Source organism: Lepidochelys olivacea (genome assembly GCF_965140295.1).
Source record: "Lepidochelys olivacea isolate rLepOli2 genome assembly, chromosome: 2".
In the NCBI taxonomy this organism is placed as follows: domain Eukaryota; kingdom Metazoa; phylum Chordata; order Testudines; family Cheloniidae; genus Lepidochelys; species Lepidochelys olivacea.
The window spans coordinates 80,681,558-80,706,984 of NC_140412.1; the positions used below are offsets into that span (position 1 = coordinate 80,681,558).

Sequence of the window (25,427 nt, forward strand, 5' to 3'; positions counted from 1 at the left end):
GTAACACTTGTGTAAGAAGTGCATATTTAATAGTGAGATTTCAGAGCTTGAGAGCTGCCACTGGGTTGGGGGAAGGAAGGCAATTATTCTACTATTATTATACTTCCCTATGTTATGGGTTGCATCGGTAGAAAGCTGACTAACCAACACCCTGTTCCAATATGCCTGTGGGTAATTGATACTGTGCAGTACCTATTACAGGTCACAAACATAATTAAAAAGGTTCACAGCTTCTGTTCATGTCTTTGTTGCTGTTGGAGCATCTTTTCTTTGGGTTATCTTACAAAGTTTTATTTTTAAGACACACTCAAAAATGTTTAGGACTGATTTCCTGATTGGAAGTTCAAATAAAGAAGTATAGCTGTCTTGTTTTCCAGACTAAATAGAGATTTATGAACTCAGTAAGAGATTACAGTACATTCTAATTTCATTTTTTAAAAGAGTGAAAATTGTTCGATGCAATCATTGAGTCCAGAATATCATTTACGGATGCTTTGATCTCACCTATGTCTAAGATCTTCTTTTGCAAAGCCTCTGAAGAGAGAAATGGTTCATCTGCACAAGATCGGATCAGTGTACCGACCACTTCAGAATTTGTTGCCAATATGCATGCATTCTCTTCACTCAGGTTGACCCCAGCCATAGAAGTCACATCATTGATGTCATCTTCGTCTCTACCAAAAAGAAAGCCAATTGTTATTCTGTTCTTTCCATCACATCCTGAAAGAGACTTTTGTATTGCTGACCAGTTTTATACACAAGTGTAAACTACCTGTATATAATCATCCCTATTCATCAGTGGGCAAACAGTCTACTACAGCAGAACCTAAGAGTTATGAACACCTTTGGAATGGAGGTTGTTTGTAACTCTGAAATGTTTGTAACTCTGGACAAAACACTGATTGTTCTTTCAAAAGTTTGCAACTGAACATTGACTTAATACAGCTTTGAAACTTTACTTTGCAGAAGAAAAATGCTGCTTTTAACTATCAAAATTTAAATGAAACAAGCACAGAAACAAAAAGAAAAGGAGTACTTGTGGCACCTTAGAGACTAACAAATTTGAGCATAAGCTTTCATGAGCTACAGCTCACTTCGTCGGATTCACGAAAGGTTATGCTCAAATAAATTTGTTAGTCTCTAAGGTGCCACAAGTACTCCTTTTCTTTTTGCAGATACAGACTAACACGGCTGCTACTCTGAGCACAGAAACAGTTTCCTTACCTTGCCAAAAATTTATTTTTTTAAACTTCCCCTTTTTTTAAATTTACATTTAACACGGTACTGGATTGTATTTGCTTTTTTTGTCTCTGCTGCTGCCTGATTGCATACTTTGGATTCCAAATGAGGTCTGTAGCTGACTGGTCAGTTCATAAATCTGAAGTTCTACTGTATCTTCAGTATTCAGAGCAGTTTCTGTCCCTTTTCATTTGTCTACTTTTCCAGCTAGGCAGTTTCTATATAATATGTTGAGGGAAAAGGAAGCTAACAGATACTCAAACCCATTTAATTTATTCTTAAGTGGCTGACAGACTTGTACTCCAATTCAATGTACTAAGACAAGGGCTAAAGCCCACGATTATCAGAACAGTTAGTGACCAGTAATGATTTAAAACTAGTCACCACTGATGTTTCCTGCCTCTACTCCCCAGTAGCTGTTGAGCAATTTCAAGAGTGTATTCATAATGTATTAGCAGAATAGAATTCTTAATCTTTCAGGAAGTGTGCAAATTAGGCCTTCAATGCCTGGTAATTGAGTACTAATTGATCTTCACAAGTACACTCCAATTCCCCTCTTCCTAATGACCACAGAATCTTTGGCTGCTGTGATCCCACTGTGGTATAATTACATCTACTACCATGGATCAGCCTGTAAAGGGGGATATGTAGTCAGTGTACCTATTAATACAACGTATACACTAAGCCACCAGAGGACTTAACAGAAGTTCATGCTGAAATTTGATGCTTAGATCCTTCAAGGATGAGTTCTAAGGAAAAACGTGCATCTCCAGTATCATTTCATACTACTTAGTCCAAAGGACTCTCTCACCTAACTTGTAGTTTAGTGCTCAAGTAAGGAACTGACAGAATATGTGGCTAAATTATAACATGCTTTTCCTCATGTAGTGTAGCTCTACTAATGTATTGATTTCAACCTGCAAAAATCCATTTCTCTAAATAGCCCTAACAATTACTAGTTTCTATGATACATTCAATTAATTTATTTCAAGTAGGGCACTATGTAATGAACTCCAGTTGAAAGTTAAAGGCACTCTCACAATATTGCTAACAGAAGTTAGATTCTGGCTATCACCCTGAAGAATTTTCAAGTTATTCCATGTAGTGGTTATACTGAAAGACTTGCATGACAACATCTATATATAAAACAACAATACTTTTCCACAGTAATTTCTCTTAACACTTTTATACTAGGTATTGTGTTGAATCCCTGCGAAAAAGCCCTTTTACCAGTCAGCAGTACATGGCTAAAGATATCAGTCTACAAGTTCATGGGGGCAGAGGAATGAACATACACCTTGTTCTCTGCTTATCTCTACTTGAAGCTGAGATTCTCACAACATTTGTTAAATGGGAATGAAAGTCATGTAACATAGATGTACTTCACTATGTGAATATGAATATATAGTATCAGATGAAAAGTGAGTCTCTGGCACCCTCTGGTGTTTGACTGTTTTATTCAGTCTTTTATTTACTCCATTTTACTGAAGGGAGAAGAGAAGGCTAGAAAGGAACACTTAAATCTATCCTATATTATATTGACCCTGGGCTACTAATCGGAATAAACGTATGGCCTTTAAATTCTATCAAGGTGAGACTGATAAGCTTGGTATAGAGAAGGAAGCAACCTGAAGAGTGAGAAAGAATTCTACCAGCACTCAGACATCAGAGTGAGACCACCAACAGATGCAACAGCTGTCAGCAATGCGTTCTGTGAATACCCCTCAACAGTGGTTTCTTGCTCCTACCCTTTGTCTGATAGGGCCCAAATTTGTTAGTCTTTCAGACAAGTGGCAAGGTCCATCTTTTCACTTAAGTATTTGGGGAGGACTGTATTTCTGCAGTGGTCTATGGTTAATATAGTTATAAATACCTGAAGAGCCATTTGTATTATATATATTTTTCAATTCTGTAAGAGCTTTTTAGTGGCCGGGATGATCAATAGGAAACAAAGAAAAGGGAAGTGCCAACATTAGAACTGGAGATTATTTCAACTGGTAAAGAAATATTTCTCAGGTGTTTTCTTGAAAAATGTGTGCAGTAGTTCCAAGGCACTCAATTGTTCCATGGCATCTATTGTAAAAACAGGGGCCACGGGCATATACTGTATGCTCACAATTTTCTGAAATCCTATTATCTAAACCTCCTCATTAACTGAATCCCAGCATGCGGAACAAGGAAGGTATTCGGATAATAGAGCAGAGACTCTCGGCCACGGGGGAGGCCACCCTGACATTGAATGGCTCTCATGGCAGCGTGGCAAGCCCCCTGCAGACCTGCTGTCATGGGAGGGAGGGAGCAAGGCTGTCCCTGCACTGCCACCAGGCTGGCGACATCTGATCCCTGCAGACACAAGATGCAGACAAGGCTGTGGTCCCCACAGGGCAGAGGAGAGTCCTAGCCATGAGAGACCAGTCAGCTTCCCCCCGGCACCTTGCACCTACAATAATCGAATGGGCAGGAATGGCAGCATAAGAAGCCTCCTGCAGCCCCTCTTGAAGCCAAGGTTCAAGTCTGATTTAAGTTGGAAGTCGAACTGCTTTTGGTAGTCTCCATCTCTGTTCCAACACTCACTTTTCAAGAGGAAAAATGATTTTGAAGTTCTGAAATTTAATGAGTTACTGGGACTAAAATCTTTAAGAATTCTAGTGATCTAAAGGGCTGGTATTTTGCTGGCCACCACAGTCAGAGCTTTAGCCGGAGACTTTTACCTCTACCTAAAAGGAGCAAATAGCTAAGAGGAGGTAATAAAAGATTCCTTAAAAGCTCCCAGCTGTATTAGAAGGTTCCAGTACAGCCCAAATTACAGTTCAGCGGCATCTGGCTGTTTGGACTGAGCAGAGGTCATTTTTAGTTTAACCCCAACTAGGGTTTCTGATAAAAAAGATAACAGTGCGACAAGCTACTTAATGCTGATCTCATAGGGCAAAGCATTGACATGCCTCCTCACTATAAAAGCATCATCATTAATACACAAAGTTATGAGGTCAACACTATGGTAAACAGAATGCTGATAAAACCCCAGACCCAACAGTACAATTCCCATACAATTAATCCAAGTCTCTCAATTTTCAGGTCAATGTTTTTAGGTTCTTCCCCCCACCGCATCATTAAGAGATCCATCAGAAGTCTCTAAATTATTTATTGAGGCATCATTCTCCATATCTATACTGCTGTCTGTTCCTTTTGTTGAAGTCCTGTTTCCTACAGCCACACAAACTTCCGACTTTGTTTATTTTTACCTGAAGGATGTTGTTCCATTCTCTTTTATTTTATTTTTCTGAACAGGAGATGCTTGAAGCGACAGAATTTTGTTTCCTGGCAGTGTAATTTGTTTCAGAAAGGAACCTAAAAAAACATCAACATGCCACAACGAAAAACAAAACCCAAGATAGATGACTGCTTATTCTGTACATATTCTAAACAAAAGTCTTTGTTGCAGGCTGAAGAACCAATTATATCCATTTGGAAACCAGACACTCAAAAGTACTACATTCTACATATTTTGCAAGGCTAACAAATTAATATATTTTTTTTCCTCTTAATGAAATAGTTTCACTATCTTATTGCTAACCTACGCAGGTCACATATCCCACTACAGGAATGAGTTAGCTGAGACAAACGAAAATGTACTGAATTATACGTTAAATTAACTTGTACCAGTAGACGTCTCACTTAATATCATGAAGTGCCAAAAAGAGAACTTAAGGAAACAATCAATTTGCTGGAATGAGCATACTTAGAGTACTCAAAATAGTAAAACTATTTATCTTTTAAGTTAAATGTTTTCTCAGCAGGCAAGGTGATGGACAGAGTACTCCCAAGGCTCTGAGAGTATACAGTTCCAAGCAACTTCCAAAGACACCCATATAATTTTACCTTAACTGACTGGTTTGAATACATTATTCCCCTTGTCCCTTCAGTGTCATTCTGCCACAATATCTAATGCTACAATGAAGCATTTTCCCATCTCCCTGTTTAAAACAAAACAAAACAACAAACCCCCAAAATACAGAAGTCCAGCCCTACCTGCAGGAAACTGATTAGTCTGAATTAGTGCGTTTAATGGCATCCTTTTTTCGCCAGGTTTCTGGAGAGTCAGTGTTGCTGTTTGTGGAAGTGTGGCCACTTGTTTAACAATGCCTCCTGATGGCTGCTGGACTACCTGGAAACAGTATATCCAATATCAAACATGGAAAGAGCTAAATATAGAGAGACATAAATCCTATCAACATGCTCATTCAACCAAAACTGCTGGGGGACATGCATGCATGTCTAGTTTTCACTTTAAGAAATACATCATGCTCATGAAACTTCAAATATACTTTTTGTCTTGACAGGACAAGTAAACCTACCAGTTGTTCACATTTGTACTTAGCAACACTGACTTGTTTGGAGTGTTAAAATGGTTTGGACAACAGACATTTCACCCCTAGCCATGTTGCCTATTTCCAATTGCTGTATCAGAACAGTTTCCTAATACCATATAATTCACTGCACTAAAGGCTTTAACTCTTTGATAAATGAAACTGGCATTAAGGGCTATCAATAGAAGATTGAACTTGTTGCTATATGGATTCAAACTATCACACTCTACTCAAAAGAAAGCCAGCATTTTTTAATTCGCAGACAATGGGTTTCATAACTAGTTCTTAAATTGTCTTTATACAGAGACAGCTGAAGACTATATGCATCTACGAAAGTGTTAGTAAAGATGAAATCTGAAAACAATGCTTTTTTCCCTGAATAACCTGATTTTTAATACATATTTTTTGTACATTAGAGGGCCCCTCAAGTCCATACTTCTGCTGTGACTGACAAGTACTATCCAGCAACACTTGCACTGAATGCATTGGAGTTTATACAAGATAAAGAGCAAAAATCATAAGCACCTCTTGTGAGTGCTGCAGCAATAATGGTAAAGGAGAGTTGTGCTGTATTAAATTGGTCTGACCCAGTATGGCAATTCTTATGTTCAAATAGATTGTATTGGTCTTCGTTTCAGGGGAGTTTTTGTTAGACAGGTATTTAAATAAAGCCCAATTAGCGTGATTTCGATGCTACTTTAACAGCACATTCATGAGACTTGACTTTTCAGAGCCACATACAAATGTTTTCCAGACGCATCACTTTGTTTCCTCTCACTCAGAGCAGCTGATGAAGTTTGACATAAGTAAGCAAAAGTTTTATTAGTTACTCTGTGAGTGTAGCTTTCGTTGTCAATGAAATCTGGCTTGCAACTTCTAATCCAGATCTTTGCAGATGATATGGAGAAGTGATATTAAAACCCCCCCCACAAATAAGACCAAGTACAAACTAAGATTTTTCCACGGTACGTCTACACTGCAGCTGGGAGTGAATGTCCCAGCACAGGAAGATTGACTCATGTTAGCAAGGCCCAAACCAGCACACTAAAAATAGCAAGCTGGACATTGACGCTCAGACGGAAGAGCCCTCCCAACCTGGCACATAAGGAGTGGTGGATAGTAGGACAAAAAAGGGGGTAAAAAAAGCCTTTCCTTCAGAAAAAGCCTGTTAATCAGAAGGGTAGTGTTGCATCTAAAAGAGCTGATGTAAACAGCAGGATATGGCAGAAGAACCAGAAGAGAATGGATCAATTGACCAGAAATAGGGGTCTAAGAACAGTGAGGGGGCCAGGAGGCCATGGTTCTCCCACTTTTTACTGGGCAAACAATGTGGGGAGGGAGCAGAGAGGAGCAAGCATATGGGTGTTATGATAACTTAATGAATGAATGAAGAGAGAATGAATAATGCCTATACACTGGTTAAGGCACTCACCTGGGAAGTAGGACACCCGAATTCAACCCCTTGATCCAATAAATATTTAGTGTGTAAGAAGTGGAACAATTTCAACAGGAGAGATTGAGACAGTCCCCGGCCCTTCCAAATACATTGTAGCCACCTGGTTAGGACTTTCACCAGGAAGGGAGGGAGACAAGTTCAAATCCCTGTGCCACATCAAGTAGAGGAAGGAACTGAACCTGGGTGTCTTATATCACAGGTGAGTGCCCTAAACAATTAGCTAAATTGGCCTCAAAATGCCCCTGTATTTAGGGTACCTGTGACACATTTTTCTTAGGCTTCTCTTTAGTTAAGATTCTTGAGAAAAAGTTAATATTGGGAGCTTCTCCTTAAATGATATCACACTGGATAGTTTACGTACATTGCTATAAAAACAACCAAAAAGCCCAACATGCACTGTTGAAGACCCAGAGCAGGACAAGAAACTCAGAGATAAAGAGAAACTCTCTCTTTAAATATTATTCTTTGGTCATTTTAATAATTAGTTGAGTTTCTTTTATAATATAAAAAACCTTAGGAGACAGGAGCTTACTAAAATAGTTTAGCCACTTAGTGCTGAAAACCACCATGCACTTCTACATGAGTTAGTTTGCAGATTTCAGTTCAATTCCCAGTGAACAGGAATCCACACTACAATCCACAGTATCAATACTCCTAGGAAAAACCCAGGACAGAAGCTTTAACATTATGGAGACAGGACTCCCTCACCTCTAGACTGTGTCTCTGCCTCAGGATTGAGATCTTCAGCAGAACACCTATTAGGGCGTTCAGCTATACCTACACTTGGCTTTTCCCCCCCTCCCCTACTAAAGAAAAAATTCTCCCTCTTTTTGCTGTGGAATAACCCTGACAGCATTAGAAGTCAGGAGCTGAGATCCCTTCAAATCCAGTTGGGGCAATTAGCATACCTTGCAAGATCAGATACGGAAAAACACTCAGCTCAGAATAAAATTCATGTTCACAACTACTCAACAACAGCCAGATTTATGAACTAGAACATTAATTAGAAGTAGGGTGTCTTCATCACTACACTTGCTCTCCCTTACATGTTAAAACAGCTGCAAACCATTATACTCAGAGGCAATATATTTAATTTATCAAGCATAACAGAACAATGTCTCAGGGAAACCTGAAGTAGCCCATTAACTCATGGCGGAATACACTTATCTAAACATTTATACAACTTTAGATCAAAAAGCACAATCTTAGATCTGAAGATAAAGGCAGAGAAGTTTAATCTTACCAGCTGTTTCACTCTAACTGTCTGTTGAGCATGAACTGACTGTGCCACAATAGAGTTCGGCTGGGTAATTTTAATACTGATAGGTGTCCCAATAACTGATTTCACAGGCTGAAGAGGGGTTGTCGTTGTGGTCGCCACTGCAGATGCAAAGACAGGTTTCACAGCCTGGAGAGAGGTTGTTGCCACTGCAGATGTGGGGACTGGATTTGCAGGATGAAGAGGGGCTGTCACTGGTTTCACAGTCTGGAGGGAAGCTGCTGCTGCTGTCACCAATGTGGAGGGGACAGGTTTTACAGTCTGAGAGCCTGTGACCACTGCAGAAACAGGGACTGGTTTTATGGGCTGAAGAGAAGTTGTTGCCAGAGCTGAGGTGGTCACTACTGTGGAGGAAGTTGGTGCTGCAGAGATACAGGTAGAAACAGCTGCTTGTGTTGTAGCCTGCTGCTGAATACACTGCTGGATAAAACTCTGGGCATTGGGCATTAGCTGCCGTAAGGCAAGCATACTTTTCTAGAAAAAGAGAAAGACAGCAGCAATCATAATACTGTGAATACCTTTTGCACGTTTAAGAATTACATTACTTTTCAACTGATTTTTTGAAGTTAATCTTGTTTCATGAGGAAGACAATGAGCTTGTTATACAGAATTACATACAACTGCTGTCAAAACAAAACAGCATGCATAATGCAATAGTTACTAGGATATAATGTGCAATAGTCCGAAGTTATCCACTGCTTCCCTCCATGGAATAAAGCTCATCTGATATTCAACTAAAGTTTCCTTTAAACTAGTTACCTTTCATTTAGTAACTAGGTTGCAGTCCACGCTTCACAATGAGAATAATATAATTACACTGCTTTTGATCTTTGTTTCAAAAAACAGCAGTTTATTTATGGCATTGTGTTTATTCCATTAAATATCTTATATAGAAGCAAAATTCTCTGACAAAGTCTAAGAATCACCTGGAGATTCACTCATATTCACTTTTACACTTCCTGTAGTGAAATATGCCCATTCAGTCCAATTCTGATATTGTTCATATATGAAGTGACATTTATAGCACATTTTAATCATTTATAAAATTTTGGGGTCCAATAAAGTTAACTTCATCCTGGAAGGGAATAGCCCTACTATTCTTTATTCCCCAAAATTAGCAGACAAAAAAAATTTACCTTACTTATTACTAGAGTTACACATTTAATTTTTAGTCTGAATAATGCATTATCTGCTTTGTTGGCTGGTGTATTTGGTTCAGATTTCATAAATTAGATTCTGATAAATCTTCTTAGTAAATTTCTCACACTTTTAATGAGAACTTCAAAGAAAGCAGCCAGTGGAAGTTTCTCTTTCTAAGGGATCACCTAATTATACAAATTTTAATATATGCTTCCACTCTCTCACATAAGCGAGCTTCATCATTTAGTTAAAAAAGTATTCAAGCTTTTGCTCTATTCTACTCACAAATAATTTTTCCTGTAAAAAAAAACAAAAAAACAAACAGTTGTAAAGCATTCACTTAAGTGGCGTGTGCAACTAGAATACAAAGGTACATTACTATTTGTTAGAATGATTACCATATAATAAGGTTTAATATTTCAGTATGATTTCTGTCTTCATCTAGTAGATTTAGCACCTTAAGTTTATTTGCTTTGCCTCCCATCATAAGGCATAGACTCTCACAATGAGCAAGGCTAAGGCCTGGTCTACACTTAAATCTTATTGACATTACTTAGGTTAGTTAAGGGTTTGATTTTTTGTTACACTGGCAAAAGCACTAGTGTAAATGAAATTGCATCTGTATAAAGGTGCCTTATATGTTATAGCTTTTTTCAGTTGAGGGGGGCTATAGAGGTATAAGCACTATTGTACAACTGCACCCACACTAGAGGAGGTTGCTGCTTTAATTATGATCGTATATTGTAAGCATAGTGTAGGGTAATTTGCAAATTAAGTACAGATAAACCCTAACTGTAACAAGAGGATTACGCTAACAAATTGAGATGTCTGGCTACTTTTCACCTTTTGGTGGCTACAATCATAGACTCATAGAACTGGAAGGGACCTCGAGGGGTCATTTAGTCCAGTCCCCTGCACTCAAGGCAGGACTAAGTATTATTGAGACCATTCCTGACAGGTGTTTGTCCAACCTGCTCTTAAAAATCCCCCGTGATGGAGATTCCACAACCTCCCTCGGCAATTTATTCCAGTGCTTAACCACTCTGACAGTTAGGAAGTTTTTCCTAATGTCCAACCTGAATCACCCTTGCTGCAATTTAAGCCCATTGCTTCTTGTCCTAGCCTCAGAGATTAAGAACAATTTTTCTCCCTCCTCCTTGTAACAACCTTTTTATGTACTTGAAAACTTGTCTTCTCTTCTCCAGACTAAACAACCCCAATTTTTTCAATCTTCTCTCATAGGTTACGTTTTCTAGACCTGATTTTTGTTGCTCTTCTCTGCTTGAGGTTTCAGTGGCTAGGAAAATAGAAAGGAGCAAAAACTCTGTCAAATGAAGTGTAAAAATGTAATTAGGAAGGCCAAAAAAGAATTTGAAGTAAAGCTAGCCAAGGACTCAAAAAAAATTTTTTTTTGCTATTACTTTTTAAGTACCTCAGAAGCAGGAAGCCTGCTAAACAACCAGTTGGGCCACTGGATGATTAGGATGCTAAAGGAGCACTCAAGGATGATAAGGCCATTGTGGAGAAACTAAATGAATTCTTTGCATTGGTTTTCACGGTTGAGAATGCGAGGGAAATTGCCAAACCTGAATTTTTTTTTAGGTGACAAATCTGAGGAACTGAACCAGATTGAGGTGTCATAAGAGGTTTTGGAACAAACTGATAAAATAAAACAGTAATAAGTCACCAGGACCAGATGGTATTCACCCAAGAGTTCTGAAGGAACTCAAATGTGAAATTGCAGGACTACTAACTGTAGTATGTAACCTATCATTTAAATCAGCGTCTGTACCAAATGACTGGAGGATAGCTAACGTGACGCCAATTTTTAAAAAGGGCTCCAGAGGCGACCCGGGCAATTACAGGCTAGTAAGTCTGAATTCAGTACTGGGCCAACTGCTTGAAACTATAGTAAAGAACAAAACTGGCAGACACATAGATGAACATAATTTGTTGGGGAATAGTCAACATGGTTTTTGTAAAGGGAAATCATGCCTCACCAATCTACTAGAATTCTTTGAGGGGTCAACAAGCATGTGAATGAAGGAGATCCAGTGGATATAGTGTATTTATATTTTCATAAAGCCTTTGACAAGGTCCCTCATCAAAGGCTCTTAAACAATGTAAGCAGTCATGGGATAAGGGGGAAGGTCCTCTCATGGATCGGTAACAGGTTAAAAGATAGGAAACTAAAGGTAGGAATAAATGGTCAGTTTTCACAGTGGAAAGAGGTAAATAGTGGTGTCCCCAGGAGTCTGTACTGGGACAAGTCCTATTCAATATATTCAAAAACGATCTGGAAAAAGGGGTAAACAGTGAGGTGGCAAAATTTGCAGATGATACAAAATTGCAATAGTTAAGGCCCAGGCAGATCGCAAAGAGCTACAAAAGGATTTCTCAAAACTGGGTGACTGGGCAACAAAATGGCAGATGAAATTCAAATTTGATAAATACAAAGTAATGCACATTGGAAAACAATCCCAACTATACATATAAAATGATGGGGTCTAAATTATCTGTTACCACTCAAGAAAGATCTTGGAGTCATTGTGGATAGTTCTCTGAAAACATCCACTCAACGTGCAGTGGCAGTCAAAAAAGCAAACAATGTTGGGAATCATTAAGGAAGGGATAGATAAGACAGAAAATATCATATTGCCTCTATATAAATCCATGCTATGCCCACATCTTGAATACTGTGTGCAGATGTGGTTGCCCCATCTCAAAAAATATTTATATATTGGAATTGGAAAAGGTTCAGAAAAGAGCAACAAAAATTATTAGCGGGATGGAACGGCTGCCATATTAGGAGAGATTAAGAAGACTGGGACTTTTCAGCTTGGAAAATAGATGACTAAGGGTGGGATAATGATAGAGGTTTATAAAATCATGACAGGTGTGGAGAAAGTAAATAAGGAAGTGTTATTTACTCCTTCTCATAACCCAAGAACTAGGGGCCACCAAATGAAATAGACAGCAGGTTTAAAACAAACAAAAGGAAGTATTTTTCCCACAACACAGAGTCACCCTGTGGAACTCTTTGCCAGAGGACGTTGTGAAGGCCAAGACTATAACAGGGTTCAAAAAAGAATTAGATAAATTCATGGAACATAGGTCCATCAATGGCTATTAACCAGGATGTGCAGGGATGGTGTCTCTAGCCTCTGTTTGCCAGAAGCTGGGAAGGGGAGACAGGGGATGGATCACTTGATTACCTGTTCTGTTCATTCCCTCTGGGTCATCTGGCATTGCCACTGTTGGAAGACAAGATACTGGGCTAGATGGACCTTTGGTCTGACCCAATATGGCCATTCTTATGTTATGATCCAAAAGACCTATACAGTTTTCTTCATTGATTACTTAAACCCCGCCATAGACTCACTTTTTTTAAGAGTTAATATTAATAGCTACAAAAAGACACTCCCACCTTTCAGTCCATATAGTTTTTAAAAACTATGTAAAACTTGTAGAAGTTAAAGTTACATTATACTGGGATTTAGAGACACTACAGCTGTGGACTTCCTGAAGACCTGAGCTGAGAAAATGTAGTTAGCTCATATGCCAGATGCACTGTGGGTGGATAAAGTTAGAGTTGTTTGGATAATTAGTTTTAACACCTCTTTCTTTTAAAGTCAAGAATGTTCTGACTTTCCAACATACATGTTTAACATACAACATTTAAAAAAAAAAATCCTGTGTTTTCCCATGCTTGAGACCACATCCGTAGGCAAAAGTTTATGCAGCAAAGCCCATCCACCAGGACTGATTTGAGAATCAACCATTGTCCTAGCCCCGAACAATAAAACAGGTTAGCAATGAAGATTTTTTGTACGTTACTCATTTAAGAGTGATGGCATACTTTACACTTTTTTGTGATCTCTTTCTACACTAACTTAAAAGCTTATATTTGTATCTAAAAAACACAAAAAAGGTAACAGTTGAAATAAATGAGATAAGAAACTGGAAACAGCTCAAATCTACACAAAAGTTTACTGTGTTTGAACATGAATGTTAAGAACTGCTTTAGATTATGCCAGTTCACATTCTGCTGAGTACTTGTCACCAAATCAAGTTTTATTCAGCATTGTGTTAGCTCAGAGATGGGCAAACTATGACCCGCAGGACAGTCCTGCCCAGCCCCGAGCTTCTGGCCCAGGGGGCTGTCCCCTGGTCCCTACCCTCCCCAGCAGCCACACCACCGCACAGCGCAATGCTCCGGGCAGCAGGGCTGTAGAGCCCGGCTGGCCCGATGCTCTGTGCTGCGCAACTGCCTCTCCTGGTGCAGCCGCGCTGCCAGCCACCAGTGCTCCAGGCAGCGCAGGGAGTGGGTTGGACAGAGGGCAGGGGAGTTCGGGGGTGGTCTGGGGCAGGGATAGGGGTCAGAGGGCAGGGAATGGGGGTTGAATGGGGGCAGGGGTCCAGGGAGGGCAGTCAGGAAGGAGAGGAGGGGCTGAATGGGGTGGTGGTGGGCAGTTAGGGGCAGAGGGTCTGGGGGCAGTCTAGGAGAAGAGGTGATTGGATGGGGCAGCGGAGGGCAGGCAGGGGGCCGTCAGGGGGTGAGAAGCGGGGGTGTCAGATAGGGGGCGGGGGCCAGGCCATGCCTGGCTATTTGGGGAGGCACAGCCTCCCCTAACCAGCCCTCTATACAATTTCAGAAACCCGATGCGGCCCTCAGGCCAAAAAGTTTGCCCACTTCTGTGTTAGCTAGTCGTAATGAAGTCCTCAGGGTTTCATCTACATCATTAAGCCTGGACTGCGCTGGTTGCAAAGTCATGGTTGGCAAGTCAGCTAACTCACTTCTTGACAGCGTTCAACAAAGAAAAGTTTTGTAGCATAGACCAGCCTATATGCAATGAACAATGAAGTGCACATTCTAGTTATTATGCTACATTCGTTTTATAAGCTGTGAAGTGAGAATTTATATACAGCAGAACCTCAGTTACTAACTGACCAGTCAACCACATGCCTCATATAGAACCAGAAGTACTCAATCAGGCAGCAGCAAGACCAAAAAAAGCAAATACAGTACAGTACTAACTATGTTAAACGTAAACTATTAAAAAAAATAAAGGGAAAGGAGCATTTTTCTTCTGCATACTAAAGTTTCAAAGCTGTATTAAGTCAATGCTCAGTTGTAAACTTTTGAAAGAACCATCATGTTTTGTTCAGCATTACAAACAACCTTCATTCCTGAGATGTTCATAACTCTGAGGTTCTACTATAAGAGGAAACTGTTCTAAAAAGAGTAATAGAGATGAAGTAATAGCATATTTTACTGTAATGGACAAGTTACAACCCCACTGTAAATTCACTGCAGAAAGCCTTTATTCTGCCTAAATGCCTTTGCAAAAGTTACAAAAAACAAGAAAAAATGGGAATGACAGATTATATTTCTGAGAGCTCACAAATGCCAAGTTTTGCATTAAGCACTGTAGAGTACAGTGATACTGACGGACTCCAGGCTGAAATAGGCAAGCTTACTGACAAGGAGTTCGAGGGTTGCCACTGAAAGATATGTATTAGCTCAATATTTGACAAATTACCAGCAGCCAAAGTAGTACAATATGCAGGACAAACAGATGGCAATTCTCACATTCTCTCTAACCCAGTTCTGCCACTTCGCTATTTTCCCCTAGGTTTTGAGGTCTTTGCTCTGTACTATGTCTATACTAGGTAGGCAGGTACATTTCTGTGAGGTCTCATGCACACAGTAGATTTGGACCCGAGTGCCTCAGTGTACAGCTGTACACAGATACACACAAATGCTTTCATGAGTGGTGCAGATGTTTAAGTACTGGATTCAGTCCTTAAATCAGATCTTTGCTTTATAACAGAATGAACCCTTTGGGAGAACGATTCACTGCTAATAAAAAATTAGCAATTGGGCTTTCGATCAAATTGGCTGAATGGGGTTAGAGTTGTCATGGACCTTTTTTTCCTAGGTTGTAGTATGCTGGTTGGGCAGTTCCTGGTGCAATTTTTTTAAAAACTGGTTTTTACTTATAGTTTAACTGTGGATAGCACCTAAAGCTAAGCAATACTTATTTCATTATATTATGATAGTATCTTTATGCTTTTTCCATCAGAAATAATTAAATACACAGCTTTATTCAGCTCTACAACGAACCGATTACAACTTTCACTACATTTGACTGGGTATTAAGTTTTAGAACAGATGCAATAAGGTTCTCCGAAAATTCGTGCCAAGTATAACAACAGATTCAAGAATTCTATCACTGAAAACACATTCTGGGAAGACCTAAGTTATTTCTGTAAGAAGAGGGCATGTTTTATATAGGTTAGCTTTCTTGGCTACAAGTATTATTGTCGCACTCCCTGGAAACTGGATCTGCAAGCACTCTGAGAAGTGAACTGAAAGGCTGTATACTTCCGTTGTGGCTTCTTTAGTACAAAACCCGCGTCCTCCACTGAAATTCGATTCTGCAACTTCTTTACTTTACTGATACTCATTTATAACAGAGATCCCTCTACCTGTCAGCAGTAAGATAGTGGGAGTTGTGCGCAGGGACAAAAGTAGCTTACTCTTTCTATAGCAGCGAAGTCACAACTATTTCATAAAAAGACTGTCAAGCACTAGCCCCTACACAAGATGACAGGTTTCAGAGTAACAGCCGTGTTAGTCTGTATTCGCAAAAAGAAAAGGAGTACTTGTGGCACCTTAGAGACTAACCAATTTATTTGAGCATGAGCTTTCGTGAACTACAGCTCACTTCATCGGACCAAATAAATTGGTTAGTCTCTAAGGTGCCACAAGTACTCCTTTTCTTTCTACACAAGATGGCAGCTTTAAAAATGTTTTATAAACAAAATTGCTCTATCGTCATCATCACTTTAGATTAACAGTGAAAATTTTACAAATCCATCTGATTTGTAACTATTTGTCCTCAGGTTTTTTTGTGTTTCTCTCTGCTCAGACAATGAAGCAAACAGAAGTAATTGACTTCATTTCACTATCAGGTTCTTAGCACTGCAATGGATTTCAAGCCCTACAGCTGAATATTAGACAACTAACTTTTTATTAGAACTGTTTTTTAATTTTTGAAAGCTCTCTATTGATCTTAGATTTTATAAAACAAAAATAAAAACACTAAGCACAAAGTGTAAGTTTTGGACCAAACACTAAAAGTTGGTTGGGTCACTGGAGGAAAAAGATAGTTTACAGTTTGTGATGTTGGAAGTGAGATGTAACAACCAAAAGAAAGGGATTAGTAAGCAAGTGGTTGACAGTGACAATATTGTGGCATATTTCCTGCTATCTTTTTCTAAAGTTTGATTTACTAGTGTTTTGCAACGTGGGTTTGAAATTAGCTCCTAATGTTGAATGACAAACCTATTTTAAAAAAGGTGTATACTATAAACTTCAGAACAGCACACAAACTTACCTTGAGGAAAGGAACTAGATATGGTTGCGGAGAAGACTTGAGTTCAACATACAGCTTTTTTGTAAATTCTTCTGGTTCAATTTTTGCTTCCTAAAGTGAAGAAAAGCTTTTTACATGAAGTTGATCCAATCATAAATGGGAGTAATTTCAAATTCTACCTAAAAAGGCAAGAAAAGCATCCCGATTCATGGGAATTCCAAGGAGCATGGAGTTATTGAATTCCCAAATGCTTTTATTCATGTGATGTTTTTAAACCTAACTGATGTTATAGTATTATACATTAAATACTGTATTACAGAATTAATTTCCTTTATGTCAGCTCTGAACAGTTATATAACAGCAATAACTGCTCAAGCATCATTACAAGCAGGCAGCAAGTGCTTTCTAAGAGAAATGTTACTTACAGATATGTTGACCCCTCTGAGTACCATCAGTGTTGTGAAAAATACTGTTTAATACACTTATTTTCTGTAAAATAAAGGTAATTTATCTACACACAGATCAAGATGGACTCAACTTCTAAGGTCTTAAAAAGCACAATTAAAAAGATAATTCAATAATTATATGTAATTCTCCTGTAAAACATACAGTGTATGAAAGTAGAGTACTTAGAGACGCTTTATAAAACATAATATAAAAAATAAACCTCATAATGCTCAGTTATATATTCTGCTGAAGCTAATGGTATCTGAAAGTGGACAGGCCAACTAACCAAATGACAGTATTAGTATTTAGATCTTTTTATTCCATTCTGTTGCTTGTTTTGTCTCACTGAGCTTGGGCATAGATAGGGCCCTACTAAATTCACGGCCATGAAACACACATCATGGACCGTGAAATCTGGTCTTTTGTGTGTTTTTACCCTATACTATATAGATTTCACAGGGGTAGACCAGCATTTCTCAAACTGAGGGTCCTGACCCAAAAGGGAGTTGCAGGGGGATCGCCAGGTTATTTTAGGGGGAGTCGCAGTATTGCCACCCTTACTTCTGTGCTGCTGCAGGTGGCCGTGCTGCCTTCAGAGCTAGGCAGCTGGAGAGCAGTGGTTGTTGGCTGGGCGCCCAGCTCTGAAGTCATAGCCGCTGCCAGCAGCAGCACAGAAGTACGGGTGGTAATACCATACCATGCCACCCTTACCTCTGCACTGCTGCCTTCAGCGCTGGGTGGCCGGAGAGAAGTGGCTGCTGACTCATAGCCCACCTCTGCAGGCAGCAGCCCAGAAGCAAGGGTGACAATAGCATACCACACCTTACTTCTGCCCTGCTGATGGCGGCTCTGACTTTAGAGCTGAGCTTCTGGGCAGCAGCCGCCACTCTCCAGCTGCCCAGCTCTGAAGGTAGCGCTGCCGCCAGCAGCAGGGCAGAAGTAAGGGTAGCAATAGTGCAACTCCCCCTACAATAACCTTGTAGCGACTTCCTCACAACTCCTTTTCGGGTCAGGACCCTCTACAATTACACCACCATAAAATTTCAGATTTAAAGAGCTGAAATCATGAAATTTACGATTTTTAAAATCCTATGACCATGAAATTGACCAAAACGGACCGGGAACTTAGTAGGGCCCTAGGCATAGATCAATGAAAACCAGGACAGGTACTGCCTACGCTAGACCAGTTACTGATATATACGCTGCATGTTTAGAATGATGTACCAGTACTTCAAACACACTACTGCAAGTGCTGTCTTAAGCACCATTTTATCTCAAAGATACAATAGTTAAAAAAAAAAAAAAAGAAATAAAGAAAAGCTAAGAATAGGTTAAAAAGTTAAGGTTAGTATAAAATTTTTTATTCTTTTCCTCCACTTGTTTTACAACATTTACCTAAGCCTTGTTTGTGTCCCCAAACAAACGTAACCAGCGTCAGAACAGCAGCAATTTTTTAAGCAATACTGCAAAAAAAGTCTGAAGACACAAACGTGGAGAGGTGATAAAAAAAATCTTAAGCACATATTAACGAGTATACAAGATGCCACTGAAGAGCAGAATTATCCCAGTCTATCCCAGCCTGGAAGCAGGCCTTGTAGTCCAATAAGAAAGCTGGGGTAGAGAAAGAAGAGGGTAGGTGGATAAAGTTGCAGTATCTCACATCTGCCTTCATATTTACAAGGCTGTAGGCTCAATAAAACAGTATCAAAAGCTAGATTTCTCTGCTTCTATGACACTCAGTTAAGTTGCAATGGTATGTAAACCAGATGTACATTGCCACCAACTGAGGCATGCAGTCTCTAAAGTGGGATCACAAGAGAAGAGCAGAAGTGAGCAACTGCAAATAAAAAAAAAATCACAGAAGATGAGAAAATAAAAGAAAATGCAACTGAGAACAGAACAAGAGGACTCAGGGGAGGAGCTATCCATCCACAAGGAGACTTCTACCAGGAGAAACCAAGACCAATTAAGTTCGACCCTCAATCCCACATACTAGCATGTCAGATTACTTTGTGCACTGAATAGGACAAAGGTTCTGTGTAGAAAAAATAGCATGTGATCATGTAATTGAAGCCTGAATCATAATGCATATACACGAAGGGGCTAAATTAAGGTTGCCAGAATTCAGGTTTCCCATATATTTCTTAGCTTTAGAGTGCTTGACAACCTAAGTAATATTTATGAATTTTTAATGCATAATTAGAAAAAACAACTACACTAGAATAAGCTAACTTTGCAAAGAGCTTTGCATATAATGCCTTAAGTATTAAATATTGATAGAAGAAGATTTTGAATAAAAAGAGTCTTACCAATAAATGTTGTACCAGATTCTTCACATTCTGTCCCATTTCTGGGGCTTGAGGTCCACTAGATGCCAGCTTTATTAACGTTGCAAGAAAATTCTTGCATTTCTTCACATTCTCTAGCATTTCCTGGTTGTGGAAGTCAAGGAAAGACTTAGTTAGACACTGCACTGACTTTGAACCTCAGCGGCTTAGAGAAAGTGATATTTTAAATTACTTGTTTGCCTTACTGTGGAAGTGTTGGGCTGTGCTACTGTTGTGCCCTCTGCTTTGACAGAGATTGCCTTTTGGGAGACAGACGGTGCAGGAGGTCCTGTGACTGGAAGCTTTACAGGTGTTCCAGTACCTGGAGGTTTAACAGCAGTAACTGTTGTAACACTGTTAGTTGCAGCTGCTGGCTGAAAAGAGATATGAACACTTGTTTTACTGATACCTTCTCAACTTCGCAAACATATGCCATATACTCCTAAAGCGTAAGCAGTATTTTTCCCTAAGTCACCAAGTCAAACCATATCAGGACATAAATATGCATCAACACATCTGCCTCAGACACTAAACTTGCAACGATAATCATTAAATGTTATGTGCTTCATGTAACTGCAAATTAATCTTATTTAGTCAAAACAGAGAAGAAAAACCCCAGCCCTGTTTCTCCAATCAATATTGGAGAAGGTCAGTCTTCGCTTGTGAGCTCTCCAGACTAAAAAATAAGTGAGGGTAATCAACAATTTTTTTTTTTGAGCAAGCTGATGGTGCGATTGTATAAAGCTTACATTACACAGTCTAGGATACAACAGTCTAGGACTGTGTTGGGGGAGCGGGATGCCATTCTGAAAGACTGACTAGCAAAAACTAAAACAATACATTTGCCAGCTTTTACTTAAGATCTTAGAACTTAACACTTGCTGCTATGTTAAGATGATTAGAATTCAGCTCACTCACCCACAGTTGTCTTTGCTCTAAAATGGCACACAGGAGTATAGTAGTAAAAACTAATCTTTCAGTGAAGTAAGCAGGTATGACTGGAACCATACCAAGTACAGATCTGTTGAGTAAGGAGGTGCTATATTGGCTCTGTTTTAAGAGGACACTTTTCAGAATCAAAAAGCACTAACATTTAAATTTATGACAAATGTGATCATTCTTTCAATCCCTCTTCTCATTTCTTTGTTGCAAGTGGGCATGTCTCCAGGTAGCTGCCAACCATCACAAGCTGATCCATCTGATATGGAAGAAGCAAGCAGTTTCAAGAAAGCATGCCAGCTTAGCTTCCTGCTGCTAGTACACTTTAACAGCTCTCTGCAGGATCTTTGCCACCGCTGTCTCTTCCAAGGATGTAGCTCAACAGATCTATGGCCATAGGGAGGCCAACTGGGCAAGAGAATCCCAGAAACAGATGGACGGGAAGAGGACTGATAGGAACAGAGTACAGAACTGTCAAGTTGCAATGTTTTGGGTTTAAAAAAAAGTTGCTTGTGCATCTTGTGCGTTCTGATACATTTATAGGTCAAGACAAGATCAGAGTTCTAGAAGCTGAAGAGAGGGGGTCAGGAAGTCTACCTTTCCCCTCCCCAGAAACACTGATATATGGGAATAAGAGTCTATCGCCTGCCTCTCAACCTTCTCCACTACTCTGACATGATGCTCATTCTCAGTCCAAGTAATGGAGAAATTCACATAAATGATAGATCTTGTATTAGTGGCATTTATCCTGCATATTTGCAAAAGGTTTGTATGCGGAGCAGTTGCTGTCTTGAAATGACAGTACACCAGCATGATGCTAATGAGATAGTCAACTTTGTGGTCCCTTCTGGGATGAGACAAACAGCCTGCACAATCTGAGATGGGGAGGGGGTGCACGGGATTTGAGGTTTTTAGGAACAAGAAGAGCTGGAACATCAAAGAACAAGAACAATACCTCTGCAGACTGGACAGAATACTGAGTTGGTAATATTTATTGCAGCATATGTTGTGCCAATAGCTTTACACACTATTTACTACAGTAGTTTTAGTACAGGAAAAAGCTAAACCAAACTAGCTGAGCATTGTCTCTCTCCCTATTAACTTTTTTGTTGTTGTTGTTGTTGTTGTTTTTTTAAACACTTCCTGACTATGGTCTTCTGATGCTGTCGATACTATTGCTAGCAAGCTGATTTTCGGGGGGGTTGGCTAGTTGATACAACATAGCTACAGAACAAGCCTCTTGGGCTCCCTTCCTTCCTTCCTCAAAGACAGTTCAAGGCAAGCTTAGAAGCCCCACTGGCTGCCCCATGGCCAGGAGCAGAAGGGGGGGAAATGCTCCTGTGATGGCCGAACCCCTCTATACTACACTAATCTATTCAGGATTTCTGAGAGACGGCAGGCTGATTTTCCTTTTAGCGCAGTGGTGTTTAGACTTTGGTCCTTTAGAAAACTGGAAGTCTGTAAGGCTGCTTTTGTATCAGACACAGCACCTATTCTTCAGACAGTGATCTTTCTTGTCTAGTCACAGGACGACCAGGAGTTTTGGGTTTTGTTTTTTTTTTTAAACCAAATACCTCTAAGCACCCCTTTGTAAAAGACAGTTATGTGTCCATCTTGGTATTTCTTATAAAAAATGTGGCCAGTTAAGGTTTTAAATGGGCTGATGACACAAACTGAACAGAAGAGAGATGCAAACTGCAAAAGGATGGCAGAATTAAAACAGTGTGTGCAAACAAAGGGAGATTTGTTACCAAATATACAGCTACAGAATTAAATATGGGATGGAGGATTGGGCTGTAAGGACTAAAATGAGCAGCTTCACCCATAAGATTACACAGATTTATCTTCACATCATCTCCCTAGTGCTAGCCTAAACTGAAGAACAAACCCACATCTGTTCTTGATGAATGCAAGATTTACATTGTTCCCTATGTGTATAAATAAAATAGGAAATTTTAAAGTAAAGTGGTTGCCATATCTCTCTCCCCACCCCCTTGCTTCCTCCTCATTGTAGGGGGGTGAAGACTCTCCCCTATACCCTCTCTTTATGTTATAAGCAGATCTGTTGCCAATATACGTGGGCATCTGAAGTCAGCAGGATAGCTTTAGAAGTCAGCTTGTTAATTACTGCTGTAGGCTAGGAAGTCCCTTTCCTAATGACCAGCCAAGTGAAGAACTGACCACCGGTGGGGAGGGAGCGCCCCTGCTCAGGACTCTGAGCCACCTGACACAGCCAAGTCCCTTTATGCTGTCTTTTCATGATGGGAAAGAGAACATGGTTAACATGTCAGACTTCCCCCAGGCTTCTTTGCCACCAATCTTTTTTAGTACAGAAAGGATTAGTTTGCTAGTATTATACAATGTTTATCCAGTATTTTGCTCCCTAAGAACAGACAGGTAGCCCTGTACAGAAAGCAAGACTAGGATGTACATGGGATTCTTTTAAAAAAGAAAGCATGCCCAGAGACAATACTGCTGTGGATAGTGAAACACTACACTGACACAGCTGTCTCTATCCCAATATCTAGATGGAAGTGTATTAAAAAAAAACACATAGCTATGGAATTTAAAGTCAGATCGTACATACAAGCAATTGCCAATCCGTATACAATCATATAGTATTATTGTAGCCACGTTGGTCCCAGGATATTAGAGAGACAAAGGTGGGTGAAGGAATATCTTACTGGATCAACTGCTGTTGGTAAGAGACACAAGCTTTCAAGGTTACACAAAGCTCTGATATTAAATCTCCCATCTTGTCTCTCTAACCTAGATGATTGGCTCTCCTGAGCTGTTTTGAGCAACCCATAAAATTATACATTTTAAACATTATATAATCTTCATTTTTATCTGAAAAATATTAAAGAACTCAATGCCATCTTTAAAAAAAAAGGTAAAGACATACCTGTACTATAGCAGTTCTTTGATCAGTAGATGCAACTGAATTTGTTGCTTGAGATACTGTTTTCAGAGGAGGAGTTACTACTTTTTTTACTAAATGGGTGCCAGTGTTCTTTAAAATAGAAAGAGAACATTTAAGATACAGGAGGCATAGAATAGTAGTTAGGCTAATTAATAAAGGTACAAACATTTACCTAAACTAGTACTTACTCTTGCCCAATGCAAAACATTTTTAAAAAGGCATTAATTTAATCCAACAATTTTAAAATGAATTTGGGGAGGAGTGTGCAGGTGTAAATAAACCTATTTAACTACCAATGTTATAACAAGGTAAGCAGATACAGTACAGTAAACAAAATAGTTTGGGCATGTTTGCTGATTAGTACAGAACTAGTCAAACAGTGACCATGTCACGAAGAGAATCACTCAGGTTACTCTTCATTTTGACATGTCCATATTTGTGTGGTTCATACATTAAGGCTAAAATTCTATGTATTTTCAGATCTACACAGAATCACAGAAATGTAGCACTGGGCGGGGTCAATTAGTCCAGCCCCATGTGCTGAGGCAGGATGAAGTATATCTAGACCATCAATGATAGCAGTTTGTCTAACCTGTTCCTAAAAACCTCCAGTGATATGGGTGCAACATCCACCCTTGGAAGCCTATACCAGTGCTTAATTCATTATCCTTATAGTTAAAAAGCTTTTCCTAATATCTAACCTAAACCTTCCTTGCTGAAGATTAAACCCATTACTTCTTGTCCCACCTTCAACGGACATGGAGAACAACTGACCACAGTCCCCTTTATAACAGCCTTATCAGATCCTCGGTCTTCTTAAGACTAAACATGCCCAGTTTTTTAAACCTTTCCTCATAGGTCAGGTTTTTGACACCTTCTTTCATTTTTGTGGCTCTCCTCTGAACTCTCTCCAGTTTGTCCACATTTTTCTTGAAGTGCAGCACCCAAAGCTGTACACAGTACTCCAGCTGAAGCATCACTAGTACCAAACAGAGCGGGACAGTTACCTCCCATGTCTTACATAACACTGTTGTTGACACATCCCAAAATATCAGCCTTTCACAATTGCATCATGTTGTTTCATATATGCAATTTGTGATCCACTATAATTCCCAGAACTTTTTAGCAGTACTACCACCTACCTAGTTATTTCCCCATTTTGTACTTGTGCATTGGATTTTTCCTTCCTAAATGTAGTCCTTTTCACTTGTCTTTATTGAATTTCACCCTGTTGGTCTCAGATCAGTTCTCCAGTTTGTCAAGGTCATTTTGAATTCTAATCCCATCCTCCACAGTGCTTGCAACCCCTCCTAGTTAGGTGTCATCTGCAAGTTTCATAAGCACATTCTCCACTACATCATTCAAGTCATTAAAGAAAATATTGATTAGTACCTGACACAGAATAGACCCTACTCTGTACACCCCCCACTTAGAGTAGCTATCAGTGGTTTGCTGTCAGAGTCTAGGGTCTTTCAAACAGTTGCGTACACTCCATATAGTAATTTCATCTAGTCCCCACTTCCCTAGGTTGCATAGAAGAATGTCACGTGGGACTGTGTCCAACATCTTCCTAAAATCAAGATATACCACATCCAAAGCTTCCCCCCTTAACCACTAAACTAATAACTCGGTCCAAGGAAGGTGCCTAAAGATCAGCCTCCAAGTTCAGCACTTCTGAAATTCAGGGCACCTACCTAGGTGCTTAAATATGGAGTTTAAGTCTTAGAAAAACTTAGTTTTATCAACTAATCAAGTATTTTTTTTTTAAAAAAAACCACATGCAAACCTTGTATCATTTACTTTTTTATTTTATTAATTTTAGATAGCGAATGGTGAGTCTTCTCCAATTTGAAGGTACTGCCACAGTAACTTAGCTGCAAACACTGCAAGGGATGTTAAAATCAAAATATAACTACTTAGCATGTATA

General features: G+C 39.5%; 1 protein-coding gene across 1 annotated transcript in view; it reads right to left on the bottom strand.

Moving 5' to 3' along the window:
* Positions 1 to 25,427, bottom strand: part of TAF4B (TATA-box binding protein associated factor 4b) — a 124,945-nt gene that overhangs the window by 70,472 nt on the left and 29,046 nt on the right. The window contains exons 3-10 of the mRNA XM_084618565.1: positions 23,482 to 23,589; positions 19,844 to 20,011; positions 19,620 to 19,742; positions 16,885 to 16,974; positions 8,306 to 8,815; positions 5,269 to 5,404; positions 4,482 to 4,587; positions 505 to 674 (exon numbers count right to left, since the gene is read on the bottom strand). Coding sequence (XP_084474691.1) covers positions 505 to 674; positions 4,482 to 4,587; positions 5,269 to 5,404; positions 8,306 to 8,815; positions 16,885 to 16,974; positions 19,620 to 19,742; positions 19,844 to 20,011; positions 23,482 to 23,589 — 1,411 coding nt within the window. The remainder of the gene's footprint in view (positions 1 to 504; positions 675 to 4,481; positions 4,588 to 5,268; positions 5,405 to 8,305; positions 8,816 to 16,884; positions 16,975 to 19,619; positions 19,743 to 19,843; positions 20,012 to 23,481; positions 23,590 to 25,427) is intronic.